At 43.0% G+C, this 18,595-nt stretch overlaps 1 protein-coding gene across 1 annotated transcript; it reads right to left on the bottom strand.

Moving 5' to 3' along the window:
• Positions 1–4,505: 4,505 nt before the first annotated feature.
• Positions 4,506–18,103, bottom strand: crabp1a (cellular retinoic acid binding protein 1a). The gene is made up of 4 exons (XM_034536103.1): positions 17,799–18,103; positions 14,886–15,064; positions 7,358–7,471; positions 4,506–4,893 (listed from the first exon to the last, which is right to left on the bottom strand). The coding sequence occupies exons 1-4, from the start codon at positions 17,866–17,868 to the stop codon at positions 4,843–4,845; spliced, it is 414 nt and encodes a 137-aa protein (XP_034391994.1). The 5' UTR covers positions 17,869–18,103; the 3' UTR covers positions 4,506–4,842.
• Positions 18,104–18,595: the final 492 nt, after the last annotated feature.

Raw genomic sequence — 18,595 nt, 5'->3', positions numbered from 1 at the left:
CCGAGCGGCACAGAAACGGTTTGAATGAAACAAAAGCTGAAGACAGAAAAAGTCAAAAACCTATATTTCTAAGTAAATGGAAAACAGTCGCTGTGCACAATCAGTGTGAATGGGTTCATTTCAGCCCCATTTCTCTTTTCTCATCAAGCTTTTTGGCAAAGAAAAGACAAATAAAAAAGGGGAGAAAAATACACCCTGAGCTCAGAAAGGAAGAAAGAAAGAGAGAGTAAAACAAGCAACAACAAAAGGAAAGTTTAAATACTTGTAGTGTAAAAAAAGATGCACAGCATCTAATATCTAGCCAGGAGAAAGTACAAATCGGGTGCATTAAAGGGGGGAAACAAGCATCCCGTGGTTCTCTTGGCATCTAACTTCCCGTTTGCATTATTCTCCTCCGGGTTGTGGAACACACGGTGTGGTTTAAGCTACGCTAAGCTACTGCAGGCTGAGCAGGAAACAACGGTTGGTGAGCGAATCACCCGTAATTATTATTTACTACGCGGAGTGAGGCCTCAGGCTTTTTGGATTTAAACTAATTTTCTTTCATGAAAGATTGAATCATCTCGAGACATGTTTGTACCGTAGCTTAGACTTCCATTTTCTCATTTCCTCTGGCTTTTACACCACCTGCCTGCCGCCTGTCCACAACCTGCATCACGTGCACGGATCATACTTCAGACCGGCTTTCAGATGATTGGTCAGGCGGTGCGTCTTCACCCTGGGACGCCTGATTCCTCCCGTTTCCGCTTGGACGTTCTCGTCTCTTGTTTTGACCACCTTGTTGGTGAAACGGGGGGGGGGGGGGGCGTCGGGCAAACGGGCTCGAAAAAGACTAGTGAAGCGAAAGAGGTCATGAACGGATGAACTGACCACAGCGCTTCTGTGTCTGTTTCGGTCCAATAACGTCGCCTCCGCATGACGGGGCCCCCCCCCCCCCCCACCCCCCCCCCCCCCCCCCCCCCCCCCCGAGGGGAAAGGTCGCACCAGGACAAGTTTCCTCGTTTTCTCACTTCTGTTAGTAAAAAAAATAAAATAAAAAGTCTCCCACTGCCACCCCCCCCCCCCCCCCCCCCCCCCCCCCCCCCCTGAATTTAATAGCCACCACGACAGAATGAAAGCCCCGAATGTCGACCAGTCGCCTCGTGTGGATGTGCAGCATTAGTCACGCTGGAGCCACCGGGGGGGGGGGGGGGCGTTGGCTCGGTTCTTATCTCCAATGTTAACCCAGATACATCGGCAGCAGTCATCTGGGAGGCATGCAGAGCTTACCTGAGAGGAGAGATAATATCTTACTCAGCTTATCAGAGAAAGATCACCTCAGAGAAAAGTGCTAGACTTGCTAGAGATATATCAGAACTTCAGTCTAAATGTGTGGACTCACCCAATGCAGATCTCTCAAAAGAATTACTTATGAAAAAGGCCGAATTTGATCTCCTGGCTTCCAACGAAGCTGCAGAGTCACTGTTAAAATCACGTCATAAATATTTGTTTGGAGACAAACCTAGTAAACTGCTTGCACACCAACTCCGACAAGCATCTTCATCACAACATATAACTCAGATCAGCTCTATCGATGGGACAACTATTGACCCACAGGTAATTAACACCCATTTCAGAGACTTCTATGCCAAATTATACACCTCTGAATGTGTGGCTAATGAGAAACAATATGGCGTTTTTTTTAACTCTTTGGAGATTCCCTCCATTGAAAATGCTGGCCAGGCGTTTGGAGACTGTACTACCAACTATTGTAGGTACTGACCAAACAGGGTTTGTTAAAGACCGGCACTCTTTTCATAATGTTAGACGTTTATTTGATATTGTTTATGCACCGACACCCTCCGACACCCCTGAGGTGGTTATCTCCATGGATGCAGAGAAGGCATTTGACCGTGTAGAATGGTCCTACCTGTTCTCTTTGTTAAAACGTTTTGGCTTTGGTAATACCTTCATATCATGGATTAGGCTTTTGTATACGTCCCCCCAAGCTTGTGTTCGCACAAACAATGATTATTCTGACTATTTCCCCCTCAAGCGTGGGACCCGTCAGGGGTGTCCACTCTCTCCACTCTTGTTCGCCATTGCCATTGAACCACTGGCGGTGGCCCTAAGGTCAAGTCAGATTCCAGGTATTTCAAGGGGTGGCGTCGAACATAAAGTGTCCCTGTATGCGGATGACCTCTTACTCTTTGTCTCTGACTTAGACAGAGCTTTCCCTCTTGTCTTAAACTTACTGGAGGAGTTTGGTCAAATTTCAGGCTACAAACTACATTTTCAAAAAAGTGGATCAATGCTGCAGCCATGGCATATCCATTGTCTTACTTACCTTTCAAAACATCTCTTGAACATTTTAAGTACTTAGGTGTCTGTATAACCAAAAAATACTCAGACTTATATACATTTAATTTCTCCCCTCTTCTGGCGAGGCTGACTCAGGATCTTCAGCGGTGGTCTCTCTTGCAGGGTGGATAAATTGTGTTAAAATGAGTGTGCTCCCGAAAATTCTATATCTCTTCCAATGTATACCTATTTTCCTTACTAAACTTTTCTTTTGCTCACTTGAACACACAATCTCCCAATTCTTATGGAACAAGAAGCCCCCTAGAATTTAAAAAGGCACTTTACAAAAACCTAAGGAGCCGGGTGGTCTAGCCCTACCCAACTTCTTACTCTATTACTGGGCAACAAACATTAGAGCCTTGTTACACTGCTGTTGCACTAATGACCAACCCCCACCCTGGCTACAGGTTGAGGAGGCCTCATGTGGGTCATCATACATCAACTATTCCGTCATATGTGCATTCAGACAGTGTTGTTGTGAAAAACAATTTAAACTACATTGCAATCTACACCTGGTCTGGCTCCTGTTTACTCTAACCCCCTGTTCACTCCATCCATTATGGATAATGCTTTCTTAATCTGGAGAGACAAAGGAATTTTATCCTTTAACCATCTTTACATTGATGGTAAATTTGCTTCTTTTGGTCAGTTAGCACAGGCTTATAACTTGCCTTCAACCCACTTTTTCAGGTATTTGCAAATTAGAGATTTTGTACGTAACCGCTTTCCCAATTTTCCCACCATACCATCTCCCACACTTATAGACACCATCCTCAAAATTAACCCATACCGGAAAGGTACCATATCAAGGACTCTTCTTGAGCCCCAATCCTCAACCTCTGATGCCTTGCGTACTGCATGGTCGGCTGTTCTTAATATAGAGATAGACCCGGAGGTGTGGGAGAACGCTTTGAAATGGTTCCACTCATCCTCTGCCTGCGCCCGGCATGGAACCTTACAATGTAAAGTAGTGCACAGGGTTCATAGGTCCAAGAGCAAACTGGCTTGTATATTTCCAGGTGCAGACTGGTGCCATTTAGGACCGGCCAGTCTTGGCCACATGTTCTGGGATTGTCCTGTACTTGCGCCGTTCTGGAAGGGTGTCTTTGACACTCTCTCAGCCGTCACTTCTACCAATATCTGTCCCTCACCATTAGTTGCCCTGTTTGGTGTCCTACCTTCTGGGAACTCACTACCATCTTACTTCCCGTGAACTTGTGGCCTTTCTGTCACTTTTAGCGAGGCGTGTTATCTTGCTACATTGGAAGAACTCCCACTCTCAATGGCTTAGAGATGCCCTTCGTTTTATCAATCTAGAAAAAATTAAGTACTCTTTACGAGGCACCTCTGCTAAGTTTTGTAAGGTCTGGGATCCCTTCTTAGAGCACGTCAGGTCTACCCAACTAGATATCGCCACCATTGTTTAATTCACCCCAACAACGCACCAGTGCCCGGTTTTAACTAGCCTTATTGGTAGCACATGTTAGCAGCATGCAGCACTACTATTTTCTACAATTTTTCTATTTTTAATTTTTTTTATGTATGTGTATGTGTGTATATATATATATATATATATATATATATATATATATATATTAATTTTAATTTTTTTAATTTTAATTTTTTGTTTCCTTATTTATAGTCTTTACATTGCTCAATTAATGCAAGTGGATATGCGTGTGGGTGAGTGAGTGGATGTATGTTTCTACTATATCTGCCACTGCAAGCATTTAATAGCCATTTGTTGATGTTGGGTTTTGGTTGCTTTTATAATTTTCTTGTCTGTTTGCATATCAAATTGCCTTGTTGTATATTTGTTTTGGGCTGGGGAGGAGAAGGGAGGGGGGACGTAATGTATCCTCACCATTTGGCTGTCTGATATGTTATCCTTTCACTCCTTATTTGTGAGGTCTAATGTACATTATTTAAAGATGCTCCAGAGAGTTTTTTGACCACTAGTGGTGCCGTGGAGTAATTGCACGCGAGCCTCCGCTATTCCACCGGTTGACAGTTGGCATGGAATATTCTTTTTAAGTGGTTTTATGGTAGAAGAAAATGTTAATTTGGCTTCTGGAAACACCTGACCGTGAAACATATGTCCTTTTCCATGATAACTCCATGGGATATAATAGCAACAAAAAAAAGAGTCTCTGCTTCTGTTTGTTCCGTGTTTTTATTGTTTCCTGTCATCGGACATGAATACTTAATCAATGCAACTGATGGATAAATCCTACGTACACACAGCTGACACCGATTTTGCATATATATATATATATATACGGACACTGAGATGTCCAGCTACTGTACTGCAGACACAACACTCACTACAAATAACCAGATTACACAGACGCTGCTATTGGGTTGGTGGAGACTACACAGGATGACTTTGCAAATGTGTGTTAGCGTGACGGCGTGCCGTTGGGGTTCGAGGTGTTCGTCGTGGTCCAACTGCGGAGCTTCCGTCTTGTCCCGATGAAGGTTTTTATTTATTTTTTAGGGGCTTCACTGCCGGGTGTAGATCCGTGTGCACACGACGTCGTCCGCCCCGAAGGTCTGGAGGAAAACAAAAAGGATGGTTGTGTTAATTGTGGCTGAAAATGTTTAAATTAGTTGGGAGGGGGGGAAAGACAGTCAAAAATACTTTGTGACGCAAACTCCGTATTTCTTTCGGTTTACCTCACAATTGCCCCCCCCCCCCCCCCCCCCCCCCCCCCCCCCACAAGAGTAAACTTTAATAATCCAACAACCGATTTAAACTTTTCTTTTCTCTTTTTTTTGTCTTCGTTCTCTCACTTTTTTGTGTTTGTGTCAATGGAGGCCTTCGAGTAGAGGTCCTCCGGGTGTACGCCTGCATCCCCATTTGTACTGATTAGCATAAACACTGAAGAGACATGCAAAGACCTTTTGGAGAGAGATCAGTGAGGCCATATGTGTGTGTGTGTGTGTGTGTTCTAAAACGCACAAACAAAACCTGGTTAAAGACTGTTGGGTTACGACGGCGCCGTCCCCATATTGTTCGCAGTGAGAGTGATCCACCTAATGTCCAGGAAATCCTATTAACCGATGATGCGCGTCACAACATCCCAGTCGAAATGATGGCCGTCAATGTGGAGTCACACTGCGCACGGTTGATGACGAAAACCAAAAGGAACGGCCTCGTGCGATTTGAGGGTCCGACCCTCTGATCTCCCCGTTTCCTTTCGGGCTGACGTAGCCGGCAGAAAATCCACACGACTTTGGCCTTTTAAGATGTTTTCAGACTAAACCAATTAAACGGGATCATGCAAATGTTTATGGAAATGTGCCCCACTTTAAAGTGTGAACTGCCACAGACAATCAGACCGTCGCCTTATGAGCGCCGGTCCTCCTTTGAGTCTCGACGCTCTACAATCGTTGGGTTGTCTCTGTGTCTGGAGGCTTTTTTTTTTTGGAGGGGGGATACAGATATATAGGATTCAGATTCAGTGTTTGTTTTGGTTTGTTGCTTGTTCCAAAAGAAAGAGGTTGTCTGGTGTGCAAAGAGGACTCGTGTCTCCTTTTTTTCTTCATTTTTAACGATGCAGAATTTTGCATTTTTCTTTTAAGATTTCTACCCTCGCAGGTAAACAACGGTTTATGAGCTATGATGACGAGATGTTCTGGTCGAATGGTTTGTTTGAACATCTAGCAGAGTAGGTTATGAGATTTCACATTTTGTACACGCGTAAATCCAATCCGAAAGAAAATAGTGTTGCAGTTGCAGTTTAGAGGGCAAAATATACTGAATCTAAAAGGTACATTTTCTTTTGTTCGTTATCAAAATGTCCAAATTGAGACTCTACGAGCCGCGCGGTGAACACGGGTCATCTGCGGGTTGTTTTCGATGGCGTGACAGCTGGGAGGACGGAGGTGAGAAGAGCGGAGGAAACACGGACGCCGTCACAACTCGGCCAGATCAATCTCCATTAGTGCACGAGTGCTTCCCCTCCTCCGGAGTGGCGAGCGCCGTAACACATTCTGCTTTCATAACCCAAAGGTTGGTAAAGATTTAACATGTTCTGGGCTTCTGGTAGAATATTGAGATGCTATTTAAAGAGAAGATGATTGAGAAAGAAATGCATTTTTAACCCTTTTTAGAGCACCTATTGTGGAAAACAAAATTTGTGCTTACGTATGTTCGTGTCAACCAATGTCAACTAATAATATCATGACATGCATCAATCAATCCATCTCAAACTTTTACCCGGTTGGTCCTCTAAGCCCGCCCACGTTTTAGCCGTCCAATCAAGTGCAAAGGATTTGATTTGAATCCCTCTTGTAAAATGTACATCCCGCTCAAATATTCCCTCCTGCCTCTCCCCAGTGCTTGCTTCGAATACATAACTAATCAAACATCCCGTGGTTACGTTTTCAGCACCTAAACCTTTCGAGCTTTCGCCTTTTTTGGACGTTCGTCTTGCAAAAATACTCCAGGAACCACAAAGCAGAGCGTGGGAGCGTTGGAAGGCCGTTGAGTCCCTGAGAACTGGTCGTCCGGTCCCCCCCCCTTGCACATCGTTCGAAGGGGCTTTAGACCCATTGACTTCTGCCCATATTAATCTGGCTAAATACAGGAGGGTATTACTGCAATGTCAGCGTATAGCAGCTCCTCTTGTTCTCCTTTTCAACATCTCTCCGCGGGGTGGATGAAAGCTCGGGGGCTCCTTGGGAAACGGCCTCTCTCTAGTTTCCTCCACGGAAGGAATCTCCGGGGCGACTTCATACAATCCCCCTGTCGGGTTTCATCAACTACTTCTCAAACAGAGTGAACACACTATAGCTGCACCTGATGCCTGTTCGAGTCTCCATGAGAACAAGCCACGTGACAGACAGCCCATACAGATTAGCTCCCCATCACATCGAAACTCTCTCTCTCTCTCTCTCTCTCTCTCTGTAAAGAACTTTCATGTCTTCTTTTTGTTTGGACCCGGCCTGAAATGAGAGTTGCAGCAATCTATTAATAAGTGTTCGGGCGAGACGATGAGTCACGTCCGCTCACCAGTATGAGCTCGTCACCGACGAGCTCTCGGGTCCAGTGGGTTTTGGGGCCGTCACCGTCCACCAGAGTCTGCTTGCAGGACATCTTGTTCTCCGACACCCAGGTGGCGAGGCTCTGCAGTGGGGGGGGGGGAGACAAGGTGGGAAGGTGAGTGTGATGGGGGTCGGTGAAGGCATAAACCCTTATTTTTTATTATTTTTTTGTAGCACCTTTTTTTTTCAGATCGGAGGTTTTGCTCATCGGCCATCGACATGCAGGTTCCTCCGAAAAGTATTTAAGGACCTCTGAATGTCGGTCACATGCTAATTAGCCTTGTTGATGTATAATATTTAGATATATTATTTTTCTAGACATCACAACAAAGGGAACTTTCAAAAAGGTCCAACGAAGGGAAACGTGAGCGCAATGATATTTAAGACAAGGTCCTTAAAGAAAAACCCTCCTAGACGATCAGAGGCTGATTAATTCTCACGGTTCATGATTGATAAGTTCAATAATCATATATAGTATCCATATATTTTTGCCGACTTTAAAATGACACCTGTCCCCTGTGCTAATTCATCCATGGCCGGCCCCTCAATGAACAAAGTATAAAGTATAAAATCCTCTTAGCGCTTCGGTCAATCAGGGTCTCCATCTGCTAATTCTCTTCAATAGTATTTCAAATGACTTCAACGGGATTAGTCAGATTTTGACTTCAGGACTAATTTCTCCTGAAGTCACCGAACTCAGACGGCCTATCAGAGGGCGAGGAATCCATAAAGGAGCCGGGCCGCGGTGACCCTGTGGCGCTAATTCGTATTAATGGAGAGGATTTATAATTTTCTTCGGCTTAGGGTCCATTAACTGAGGTCTTATTTCATTACCGACACAAAAGCTGTTCTGGAACAGTTGGACATTTTGGGGGAAATTAGTTTATTCACTTTCTTACGTGAGGAGATTGATACCACTATCAGACTTGTGACTTGAGTGCAAAGACTTGTGACTTGAGTGCAAAGATGTGTGACTTGAGTGCAAAGACTTGTGACTTGAGTGCAAAGACTTGTGACTTGCAAAAGCAAAGATTTGTGACTTGAGTGCAAAGATGTGTGACTTGAGTGCAAAGATTTGTGACTTGAGTGCAAAGACTTGTGACTTGAGTGCAAAGACTTGTGACTTGAGTGCAAAGATTTGTGACTTGAGTGCAAAGATTTGTGACTTGCAAAAGCAATGACTTGTGACTTGAGTGCAAAGACTTGTGACTTGAGTGCAAAGACTTGTGACTTGCAAAAGCAACGATTTGTGACTTGAGTGCAAAGATGTGTGACTTGAGTGCAAAGATTTGTGACTTGAGTGCAAAGACTTGTGACTTGAGTGCAAAGACTTGTGACTTGAGTGCAAAGATTTGTGACTTGAGTGCAAAGACTTGTGACTTGAGTGCAAAGACTTGTGACTTGCAAAAGCAAAGACTTGTGACTTGAGTGCAAAGATTTGTGACTTGAGTGCAAAGATGTGTGACTTGAGTGCAAAGACTTGTGACTTGAGTGCAAAGATTTGTGACTTGAGTGCAAAGACTTGTGACTTGAGTGCAAAGATTTGTGACTTGAGTGCAAAGACTTGTGACTTGAGTGCAAAGATTTGTGACTTGAGTGCAAAGACTTGTGACTTGAGTGCAAAGATTTGTGACTTGAGTGCAAAGATTTGTGACTTGAGTGCAAAGATTTGTGACTTGAGTGCAAAGACTTGTGACTTGCAAAAGCAAAGACTTGGTCCCCACTCCGCAAAAACCGCCCTCCAGTTTAACGCTTTTATTTTAGTTTGTTTTTGATCAGTAGGCTGCAAAAAAAAAGCGTCAAAGTAATCTGTTTTTAATGCTAAGCTACGCTAGCTCTCCTGGCTGTCGCTTTAAATTGAATAGACAGATTTTGAGCGATGTGTATCAATCTTCAAGTGACTGACTATATGCAAAATTCCCGCTATTTTAGCCATCGAGTCTTTAATAGTTTGCTGTTCACAAGCGTGGAGCACGTTCTTTCATATTTGTATTGTTGCTCATCGACAATTTCTTTTTTTTGGGGGGGGGGGTGGGGGCAATTTGTACATCATTTATATTTTATGAAGCACCCCTGCCCCAATGTCGCTCAGAGGCGGACGTTAATCACCATATCAAAAGGTGAGGAAAGCCATGGTGGATCCCTGCAGGCTGCCGTCCTGCAGGCTTTGCCAAGCTGAACAAACAGCGGGGGGGGGGGGCTTTTCTCCAGCTCGCCCTCTTGATTTTCTTTATTTTTTTTCTTCCCAATAAAAGCCAGAACCCAGAGAGTCGATTAGCTTCGGCTCCATTTCTCCCCGTTGCACATGAAGTCACGGACAAATCCTCACACACATCGTCTTTCTCTTCCAAGTAACACACACACGAGCGCTTGTGCACACACACTATATAAAATAATATAAATATTCATCCTGCGTTTTGTTTTTCTTTCTTTTTTTAAAACTTTTTTTTAGCTCTCTCATCTCTATCCTTATCTCCACTTAATCGGAAAAACATCTGCTGCCTTTGGCGTTGGTTCATTCTTCACATTAATTATCAGACAAGTGGGTCTAAAAAAGCAACGGAAAACGTCTTTATTTCCTGCGGCGTTTACAGTTTTTTAATATAGTTACGTTTTTGTACAGAGGAGTGACTGAGAAAGGCCTTTTTAATACAGCCCACGATCACTTTAATAAACACAACCTTGGAAAACTATATTTTCAAAAAACACACCCAGGTTCTACCAAATCAACCCAGATTATAACTTTAATTATGTTAGATCGGGCTGAAAATCCAATATTTTGCCCTCATTTGTTCGTCTGAATTATTCCAAAGTCATAAATCTAAACCACGCTCGCTTCTCTTTCGAACTGATGTGTTTTTTTATTTATTTATTTCGCCCGCAGGCCCGTTCCTGTCTCTCGGTGCTAAATCGACACTCTGTCAAAAGCAGAGAAATCATCCTCGAGTCTCCGGGAAATACAGAACATACGCTTTTTAATCCATTTACAGAACCCACATATTGCCTTCGCCATTCAATTCTCTGTCGAACGTCCCATTTATGAAGAAGAAAAAAAATGGCGTCTTATCCTTATTAGTATGTGATGTCTGTTTCTTGAGTCAAATATATATATATATTTTTTATTTCTGATCCTTAAACATCTCCGCTCTCCATTTTTAGCCCCACGTTTCCATAGCAACCAGCTGGTTTTTAAAAGGACTCCAGAAGGTTTGTCCTGCAACGGGAAATTAAATGAAAATGTTGCCGCACCACAGACGCAGGAACAGAACCGCCTCAAAGGAACAGAACCAACAGAACCGCCTCATAGTAACAGAACCGCCTCACAGGAACAGAACCAACAGAACCGCCTCATAGGAACAGAACCGCCTCACAGGAACAGAATCGCATCACAGGAACAGAACCGCCTCACAGGAACAGAACCGCCTCATAGGAACGTAAACTGCCTCATAGGAACAGAACCGCCTCATAGGAACGGAACCGCCTCATGGGAACAGAACCGCCTTACAGGAACAGAACCACCTCACAGGAACAGAACCGCCTTACAGGAACAGAACCGCCTCATGGGGACAGAACCACCTCACAGGAACAGAACCGCCTCACAGGAACAGAACCAACAGAACCGCCTCACAGGAACAGAACCAACTTAACCACCTCATAGGAACAGAACCGCCTCACAGGAACAGAACCGCCTTACAGGAACAAAATCGCCTCTCAGGAACAGAACCGCCTCACAGGAACAGAACCACCTCTCAGGAACAGAACCGCCTCTCAGGAACAGAACCGCCTCTCAGGAACAGAACCGCTTCACAGGAACAGAACCACCTCTCAGGAACAGAACCGCCTCTCAGGAACAGAACCGCCTTACAGGAACAAAACCGCCTCTCAGGAACAGAACCGCCTCTCAGGAACAGAACCGCTTCACAGGAACAGAACCACCTCTCAGGAACAGAACCGCCTCTCAGGAACAGAACCGCCTTACAGGAACAAAACCGCCTCTCAGGAACAGAACCGCCTCTCAGGAACAGAACCGCCTCACCGTGGTGTCTGTTTCTCTGAGACTGACAGGAAGTCTCTTATCGCGTCTCCTCCTGTAAGTGAGAGGGCGTCTGATCCCACAGATTAACTGGATCTTTTTAACCTCGCGGCGGTGTTAATCAGCCCTCTGCTCTTCGCCATGCAGCCACAGATCAGCGTGTAATCCCTTTAAGGGGCACCCGGCCTCAGCCAAAACCCACTTAGGGTTCTCCTGCCGACTCGCTCCACCTGAAGAACCAGCCAACGCCACTCCGCCTTTCATCTTTTATTGGGATTAGCTTGTCGCTCGTGGTGACAAAACAGCATGAAGCTCAACTCGAGAGCAACTGGCCGAAAGACTCTTTCATTTAATTTGAGCAACATTGTCCCGTCCGGTGCTGGAAGGTCAACATTGTTTATTGATTTGGAAATAGCTTTCAGGTGTGATGCATAGGATACAGAGACGATAAATTAAAAAAAAAACATAATTTCCATTCAAATTGGATCATTCATATACATCAATATTCACCAAATATGGATGCAGTCAACTTCAAGCTTGGATAATAGCCTTAAGCGTCTTTTAAAGGTGCTGAACATTAAAAAAAAACCGAGGACCTTTAACTCCAGTGTGCTGCAGTGAAGACACAAAACCATTCTGGGATGCCCAAACAAGTGGATGTGGCAAATGTGTGATGACAACTTGACACGAGGCGTCATGTGGCAAGAAAATCCACACTGTCTGGAGCTCTCTGGCCATTACCCAGCATGCCTCAGGGCACAGACAGACGCCGCCACACTGTCTCCTGGAATCAGAAATAGGTCACGTCTGCAGAGACAACAGACTTTAGCTGTTTATTGCTACATTTTGCAAACATGATGTGATCTTTGCATCTTAATGTAATTAATGTCTGCAGGACATAAATTCAGCTTTAATGTATCCTGCACTCCTCAAACCCAGCAAGGGCAATGCGGTTGTACCAGAAAGTACCGACCTCTAATTTCTCGGGTTTTTGGTTGATTCTGTTGAGTTATTGTAGAGCGTGCACACAATTTCCATGTGCAATAACTCCTCTCGACAAGCATGAATATCACTGCTTTCTGTTGCCAAGGCATTCTTAAGGGCGGAGTTTGTGTGGTCAGAACAGCAGCACAGAGACGCAGTGCCGAGCTCAAGGGCACTTCGGCAGGCGGCCGCTGGAACCATCCGGTTGAAAAGTGGTCGTCTCGAGCGTTTCTCATGTGTTTTGTCTTGTTTTTTTTGTTTGTTTTTACACGAAACTGCCTCAGATATCTCGAGCTTTAATGGTCAGAATTAGATTTTAAATGTTTTTACTTGAAACTCTTCAATCAGCCTACATATACATCACATTGACAGTATTTTTGGGGGGGATTGGAAAGAAGTAAGGCTTTTCTAAAAAAAAAAAAATGCATCAGTCGTCCAGATTTAAAGTAGTTAGTAAAACATTTACTGCAAAATTAAATATCCAAAACAGGAAATTTTTGGATCCTTATGTGAAAATATGTTAATAGCTACATACATTTATAGTTTTATGTTATATTTCTAAAAACTTAAAAATATATATATAAATATATATTTAACTTAAAAATTCTTATAAAATATATATTTATATATATAAATATAAAATATATATATATAAATATATATTTTATAATATTATATATAAATGTATATACATATATATAAATATATCTTTTTTATATTTATATATATATAAATATATATTTTATAATATTATATATATATATATAAATATATCTTTTTTAATATTTATATATATAAATTTAAATATATATTTTATAAGAGTTTTTAGAGACCAACATTAATTCTGATATGCATATTGCATATGGCATCACATACTTATTTCAAACTTCTATTTCTAAAGGGGAATTGTAATATCCACCTATATGTATCATATATGGTGGCACGCTAATTTGAGACACTGTACTGGTTCCAAGATGTCCTGCCGATGTGCCATTCGGCAAGGCACTGAATCCCAAACTAGCTCCAGGATTTCCACAAAGAAATCTTTATTTTTTTATAAGAGAGAGGACTTCAGACTGTCAGTGCTTGAATATCTTTTATTCTTCTATTTTAAAAATCCTATTTCATGTTACTTTTGTGTTTATGATTTGCTGATTATCGCAAGTATTCTAGTAATGAGTTCCCGAGGATTTATAAAAACCTTGATGTTCTTTAAAAAATATAAAGAAAATGAAAGAATAAACATCTCTGCCTACGATCCAAAACCTTGAGGAGCTCTGACTGTTCATCAGGATGTGAGGAACCCCCCTCAGGGCCCGAAGAGGTTCACAGAGAAACTCAAGCGGCCCTTAATCCATCTGCACGGACGTGAGGACGATGCCAATGGATGAAAACTGCAAGGTATTCATTTTGAAGGTAGCTTTGAAAGACCTTTATTACACACAAACACGCAGAGAATACCAAATGATGTGAAAGTTTAGAGGACACGTTCAATTAGATATCTGTAAGTATGATAAAAGTCATGTTTATTAATGCAGGAACTGATTTATTCACTTTAGCATCATCCAAATGTTGAGGTGAAACAAATGTGTTTGTATTTCATAATGAATACTAGTGGTGCAGCTGGATTTCGACCTTAAACCCCTACGACAACAACCTAAACCGCAATCTTTAAAATAAAAACCCTTAGAATTTAAGAGTTGAACTTTTTCATCAGATGGGAGTTGAGTGTGTGAACGGATTTCTGTCTCTGAAACATGTTTAATGCAACACACACACACTCACACACACACACACACCTTAACTTCAACCATAACCTAAACTTAACCCAATCACAGCCCTCTGTTTCCCCTCAGGGGACTCCTAATGTGTCCCTAAATGGGAGGCAAGTCCCTACAATGCCATTTAATAAAACGTAATAAAAACCATAATGCTAACACGCTAATGACATCAACCGACCTCAATGGTAGAAATGTTTCACAGAAATGCGGCAGAGCGAACTTTTCATATTTACTGGGGTCCAATGTTCACTTAGTTAAAAGGGTTCAACATACACATTAAAATAATTGGACCAAGCCGGTGGCTTTTCACGCTTTATCCCGTTTACTGCAAATCTGTTCTATGTAATATCCCAAGTAACAATATTTTTGGATACATCTAGTTTAGCTTCCGAGGTTTCCAATCATTTCTGTTCAACATAATAATCAATTTCAGCATCTTGAAAACTAAAAGTTTCAAACTATGGGTGTTTCTGGTGGCCTCGTGGTTAACTCACATTTTAACACGGGTTCCTGTCTACATGACTCACTATTGTGAAGTAGTAGAGAGAGTACTCTCCTCCGATCACGAACATGCGTGTAAATGTACATTAGCACACTCTTCACAGGACTAGGGTTACGCTATCGTAACCTTCGGTACGGTCCTTTTAAGCTGTGAGTTTTACCATATTTTCAAAAACACCTTATTCTCTCAACACTACCTTGCACTTTCGCCCATCCACGGTCTCCTCGTCGTACTCTTCGCCGATGTGGAAGTTGATCTCGGTGGTGCGCACGGTGGTGGAGGTTTTGATGTAGAACTTGTCCCCGTCCTGACGGATCTCCACGTGGGGGTTGGAGGCCGCCGCCACGGCCACCTTCCTCAGCATGGTGTTCACTCCTGGCCGGATCAACCCAAGTCAGAGCAGTGAGAACACATCGGTGAAGGGGGTCAAATGTCGTGGTGCAAAATGAAATATCCATGGGGATGTTTTAGGGTAGTTGATCAATATGACTCAATGAGTTACAACATGTGTCACTTGGCAAATTCTTTAAGGTTTGGTTTTGTAGTCGGAAAATGAGCCAAACAGACAGTGTTGTTATTATATTTAATCACTGCTGTTAGAAATGGCGTTTCATAATTGTTCTAATTGCTCCGCCGACACGGTAAACGTATGGTTTTGTGTCCGTTAAAGGAGTCACAGATTGCTTAATACCCCATGACATCATCTTTAATAATGAGAGACAGATGAAAAAAAGAAAGGCAGGAAAAAGAACCGCCTAGACTAAAGCTTGATCTCTGTTATGCATGCAAGAGAAAAATGTAAAGAAAAGTGGCTTTTTTTTAATTTTTATTCAAACAAAATCAAATGGGCTACCACCCCCCCCCCCCCCACCCCCACCCCCACACACACACACACACACACACACACACACACACACACACACCTCGACCCCCCAACCAGATTTAGACCTCTTCATGCCCTCATGCCAGCTTCTATCAGACTCTAGACCTTGAATATAGAGCCGCATGCTGGCTGCGTGTCTCCTTGTATTTCTGTGTATGGCGAACAGGGTTTTAAATTATGATCCAAGAAAGACAACAAAAAACACAAACGCAATAAATGATTTGGGCAGAAAAACCTCAACTGTTTTCTAAAAGATTCAGAGAGATCTTTCAGAGATGAATTCAATTCACGTCCAGAGGAAAAAGAAAGTGAGCTCTTGAGGATGTGAGGAGCACCGCTGACTCGCCTGGTCAACTCCCAGGCATGAAAACATATTAATTTTGACAGCTTACACTGAGCTTTATAACATTAAATATGCACGAGCAGTGTGTCCTCGTTTCAAGTTTTTATGCTTCACGTGTGACCAAATCATTTTGGTCAAAAGGACAACGAGCTTCAGCTTTTTTTTCCACCACTATTATTCCGAGAATACCAAAAGTAAGGAGTGCCTAAGAAGTAAAGATCATTTATCCTCAGACACTCCCGCAGGTTTCTATTTAATTTGCAGTCCCCATTGAATCAGAAATATCCAACACGGTTAATAACGATCCCCTCCGACTGTCGGGAAACCTCTGAGTCAACAGATGATTATGAAGATGTTGATTGACAGCGGCGTAGTCGCTCCCCGTTGACCGAGGCCTTACGTAAGAGGGTTTCTGCTCCAGCAGATGTGGTTTAAGGGAGGAGGCGCCACGGACAGTTTCCTTATGGACCGTGTATCAAAAACACTTCAATGTGTTTTAGGGTTTCCTCAACGATTGCGGGGTCTTAAAGAGAACTTTGGATTGAAGGATGAGGCTGACATTAATCTATTTTTTTTTTCATATTGTCAATAAATCCCATGAAAAGAACAAAATCCGCATTACTTTAGTCTCTCAATACTTTCCGGCCTCCCCTACCCAGACCGCCATACTCTACTAAGCCCCACGCCCGCATATATTCCTAATGAAAATGTAAATCTTAAATAACAAGTTACAAATACCTACTTTCATTAAAAACGATGTAACTCGAAAAAGAGTAATAGTGCATTTTCTAGGGGCTATTTTTTTAGCTGTGGATTAATACACATTTGGTATTTACGGCAGCGGGACAGCGTGTTTTGGGGTTTATTTAAAATAAAATACAGCGCCCAGGTTCAACATATCACCTCGTGCAACAGTGTGGCTCATTTATGCGTTTTCTATTCATTTGTTGGACAAATATTAAGATCTATGGCGAGATAATCTCACCTGTAGAACACCAGACTTTGGCTACATAAATACAAATGTGTAAATAAAAGGTATAATATCACCAGCCTTATACTTTTAACTATTAAACAAATACAGTGTCTGCCAGTTTGGGGTGTTTGAAGGGAGATTGCAACCAAAAAGAAGCTAAATATTTACAGAAATCTCTTAATTATTTCAGCTTTACAAGGTTCAAAACTGTTCAAAACCTCAACTTAACTTTGCCAGATTGTGCTAAAAGTTCTTAGAGAGCTTGTCGAAAAAAAAAAGCAGCTCCTTGTCCTCACAGTCTGCCCCCCCCCCCAAAAGATTCCTACATTATTCTAAAGACGCAGCCTTTTGATGCGCGCCGCCTGTTTCTGTCCCGGCGTGACGAAGCGCCCGCAAACACAATTGAGTGACCCAGTTAAACTAACTGGTTTTCCCCAAATCCAAACCATCATCCAATCATCGGTTAAGACTATAAGAAAAGGGATGAAAAAGAAAAAGATAAGACACAAGAGCGACGCACCGGCCTCCAGAGACCTCCCCTGGCATTGCTAATGCATGCCCTACTTAAATGCTTAACATGAATAATGTTGTGCCCCCCCCCCGCCCCCCCTCTCCTCTCTCTCTCTCTCTTCATGTAACAATACCACGTCTGTTTAGGATGGAATTCAGCATCCAGCGTTTCATATCTCCTGTAAAAAGCCGATGGGGTTCTCTTTCTCTTTTCCCCGGGAGCTTCCTCTTCATGCACGCCGTTCTCCAAGAACAAGAAAAGCCTTTTTTCTATAAAGGCCACGATGGATAGTCGACCTCATGCAGGGATGTGGCGCCCGGCTTATGGACCAAAGGGGGGAGAAGGAGGGAGAGGAGGGAGAGGAGAGAGGGAGCAAGGAGACTGGAGAGAGGGACTTACCCAAGGCTTTGAGAAGTTCATCAAAATTCTCACTCTTCTTCATCTTCCAGGTGCCGGCAAAGTTAGGCATGTCTGCTCGGTGGCTGCCGAAGGAAGCCTGCGACGCTTCTCTCTGTCCTCTTCCCCTCTGTCTCTCGTTGACTCTCTTTTTCTCGCCTCCTCCTCCTCCTCCTTTCCTGTCTCCTCTGCTCTGGGCTCTGCACTCTCTCTCTCTCTCTCCCAAGTGTTCCTGGTTATTTCTTTAGTTTCTTCTCCACACACTCCGTCTGCGTGCCCCACGGTGTGTGTGTGTGTGTGTGTGTGTGCCGGCTGCAGTCTCGTCTCGAGCTCCTTTATAGCTACTGGGTTTTGATGGGAGTCAGCGGAGGTCCCTCCCACTGGGAGTTCTGTCCCGTCAGTACAGAGCGAGACTGACGCGTCGGCGTCCTCTGAGGATCAAGACGACTGCATGACGACTCGACTCGTGCTTTTTTAAAGCACTTTGTCAACAACTTGACTGCCAAAAGATAATTAAAATAAAAGATGTTAAAAAAGTTTGGCAATCAAAGAGCTTTTTTTTTAAGGAGGAAAAATAAGGAGCTCTATTTTTTTTTTTATTAAGCCAGTGTGTTCCAAACTTGTAGTTTGGGGAGTAAAGTTTATGAAACTCTGATAACTTTTATCCAAAATTACACTTTTATCAGTATATTCTCCTTCGAGCTATTCTTAGGCAAAGTCCTAGAGAAGGTTGTATACCAACAGCTTACTGACTTTCTCCTGTCTAACAATGCGTTTGATACTTTCCAATCAGGTTTTAG

Source organism: Cyclopterus lumpus, chromosome 6 (genome assembly GCF_009769545.1).
Source record: "Cyclopterus lumpus isolate fCycLum1 chromosome 6, fCycLum1.pri, whole genome shotgun sequence".
Lineage (NCBI taxonomy): Eukaryota > Metazoa > Chordata > Actinopteri > Perciformes > Cyclopteridae > Cyclopterus > Cyclopterus lumpus.
This window is presented reverse-complemented; position numbering and strand designations above follow the sequence as displayed.